This window comes from Rhineura floridana, chromosome 11 (assembly GCF_030035675.1).
Source record: "Rhineura floridana isolate rRhiFlo1 chromosome 11, rRhiFlo1.hap2, whole genome shotgun sequence".
In the NCBI taxonomy this organism is placed as follows: Eukaryota; Metazoa; Chordata; class Lepidosauria; order Squamata; family Rhineuridae; genus Rhineura; species Rhineura floridana.
In genome coordinates, this window is record NC_084490.1 from 30,730,984 (window position 1) to 30,733,630 (window position 2,647).

At 39.8% G+C, this 2,647-nt stretch overlaps 1 protein-coding gene across 1 annotated transcript; it reads left to right on the forward strand.

Moving 5' to 3' along the window:
* The first annotated feature begins 483 nt into the window (after positions 1-483).
* LOC133367143 (olfactory receptor 14A16-like) lies at positions 484-1,431 on the forward strand. Its single transcript, XM_061590974.1, has one exon. It carries the CDS (start codon positions 484-486, stop codon positions 1,429-1,431), a length of 948 nt encoding a protein of 315 aa, XP_061446958.1.
* Positions 1,432-2,647: the final 1,216 nt, after the last annotated feature.

Sequence of the window (2,647 nt, forward strand, 5' to 3'; positions counted from 1 at the left end):
CAGGAAAGGGGTAGGCAATGTCGTGTTCTCCAGATGTTATTGGATTACAGTTGCCACCATCTCTGATCATCCTGACTGCAGCTGATGGGAGTTGTAGTCCAACAACATCTGGAGTTTGCTATCCATGAGGAAGACTATGCAGGAATAGAAAATGTAAGTTACCTCATAATCAATCTTACCTTGTATTATAAAATATATGTATATTTGTTAGTTTGACATCAGTTGACTTGAAGGCACATAACGACAATAAAAATTTCAGCTGACAAATTTATTATTTCAGCATCTGTGCTAATCATAATTGTTTGCCGTCTATTGGTTTAGTGAAGGAATAGCTGGGCTCCTGCTTGGAGGAAGCGTGGGATATAAATCAAATAATAAATCAAATAATAAATAAATATATTTTATTGTTATAATTGATGAATCATGTTTCAATCAACATAACTTCTCCTTTTCTACAGATAGCAAACAAATACTGAATACAAAATGAACAATTTTACTTCTGTGTCTACATTTCTGCTACGGCAATTCTCGGAAGTACGAGAACTACAGATCTTATACCTCTTTCTGTTTCTAGCATTGTACCTGACAACCATCACTGGGAATCTTCTCATCATTGCCGCAGTAGCCTTTGATCATCACCTTCATACTCCAATGTACTTTTTCCTAACAAACTTGGCCCTGATGGACTTAGGCATTGTTTCTGTCATCGTACCTAAATCTATGACCAATTCCATTATGAACACTTGGTCAATTTCTTATTCTGAATGTGTAGCTCAAGTTTTCTTTTATTTCTTCTTTGTGGCATCAGATTTTTTCCTTCTAACTGTAATGGCACATGATCGCTATGTTGCCATCTGCAACCCATTACAATATGAGACAATTATGCACAGAGGAGCCTGCCTTCAGATGGCAGCCATTGTGTGGTTTACTAGTCTTCTTTATGCCCTGTTACACACTTGTGGCACTTTTGCAAATACATTCTGTTCTAATGTTGTCAGCCAGTTCTTCTGTGAAATTCCAAAGTTACTGAAGCTCTCCTGCTCTGACTTTTACTTAGTTGAAATTGGGCTTATTGTTCTATCATGTTTTATTGGACTAGGATGCTTCAGTTTCATCATCATAACATACATGCACATCTTTTCTACAGTGTTCAGAATTCCTTCTGCTCATGGCAAGAAAAAAGCTTTCTCCACTTGCCTGCCCCACCTCACTGTTGTCTCGGTGCTTATGTTCACTGGACTCTTTGCCTATGTAAGGCCTCCCACTGATGCTCCTTCAGATCTAGATATACCTTTTACCATAATATATACCATAATTCCTCCCATGCTGAACCCATTTATCTACTGCATGAGAAACAAAGAGATCAAGACTGCTTTGTGGAATTTATTAGATGTTGGAGATGCCTCTAAAACAGTATTTAGACTTCTTTGAAAATTGGATTCTACTGCATTTGAATGGTTGGTCCTGCAATATTTAACCTTATTTGTATTTATTTATTTATTAAATTTATATCCCACCCTTCTTCCCAGGAGCCCAGAGTGGCAACCTTGCACTAGAACTATTTCAATATTTGGAATTATGTCACACAGATTTCTCACTCACCCATTCAGATTTTTCTCCATGTCATTCATCTTTATTTGTTCATCTTCACCCTCTTTTTAATTTTCTTTCTTTTATAATGGATACAAATAAAGTACAATTGCATATATGGTTTCTTATAGGTAGCTATAGGGGATTGAATGGGTGAGTCTTGGGAGTGATTACTTCCTTCTCTGGCTGTGGTGTTCCCCCTCTTTCAGAGGACCTCCCTAGACCCAGAAGCGTTCAATAACAATCAGCCAATGGCAATATATCCCCTTTTTGGTCAAGGTGCTTGGGAAGGTGGTGGCAGTCCAGCTTCCAACATGCTTGGAAGAATCTGATTACTTGGTATGGTTCCAGTCCGGCTTCAGGCCTAGCCATGGCACTGAAACTGCCTTGGTCACCCTTGTTGATAACATCTGGTCAGAGAGAGATAGGGGGAATGCAACCCTGCTTGCCCTTTTTGATCTCTCAGTGGCTCTTGATACTGTTGGCCATGGTATTCTTCTGAAGCATCTCAGGGCTATTGGGTTAGAGACACTCTGCTTCAGTGGTTCTATTCATATCTCCGGAACCTCTTCCAAAAATATTCATGGGAAGCTCTTGTTCAGTACTATGGGAACTGTCCTGTGGTGTTCTACAGGGTTTCACCTTGTTCCCCATGCTATTTAACATTTATCTGAAGCTACAAGGAGTTGTCATCAGGAGATTTGGAATGAGGTGTCATCAATATGCAGATGAAACCCAGCTCTACGTCTCTATTCCATCTGAATCAGGAAAGGTGGCTGAGATGTTGAACTGGTGCTTAGAAGCAGGGATGGGCTAGATGTGGGCCAGTAAATTGAAGCTGAATCCTAAAAAGATACAGGTGTTTTGTGTCCAGAATGCTCATGTCCTAGAGGTGGGGAGTCGGCCTGTTATGGGTAGGATTGGTCTCCCCTGGAAGGATTGTCTGGGAACTTATTAGGTAATGGTTTCCGGAAAAAAAACAGATTCCTTGACCAGTACACTTAAACTCTTTCATTGTTCTTATTTGTCATGTTCACATCATCCTGGTCAGGTTCTC

What these genes read in the sequence shown, in the direction of transcription:
- LOC133367143 (XM_061590974.1), top strand. Translation starts at nt 484, where the DNA reads ATGAACAATTTTACTTCTGTGTCTACATTTCTGCTACGGCAATTCTCG.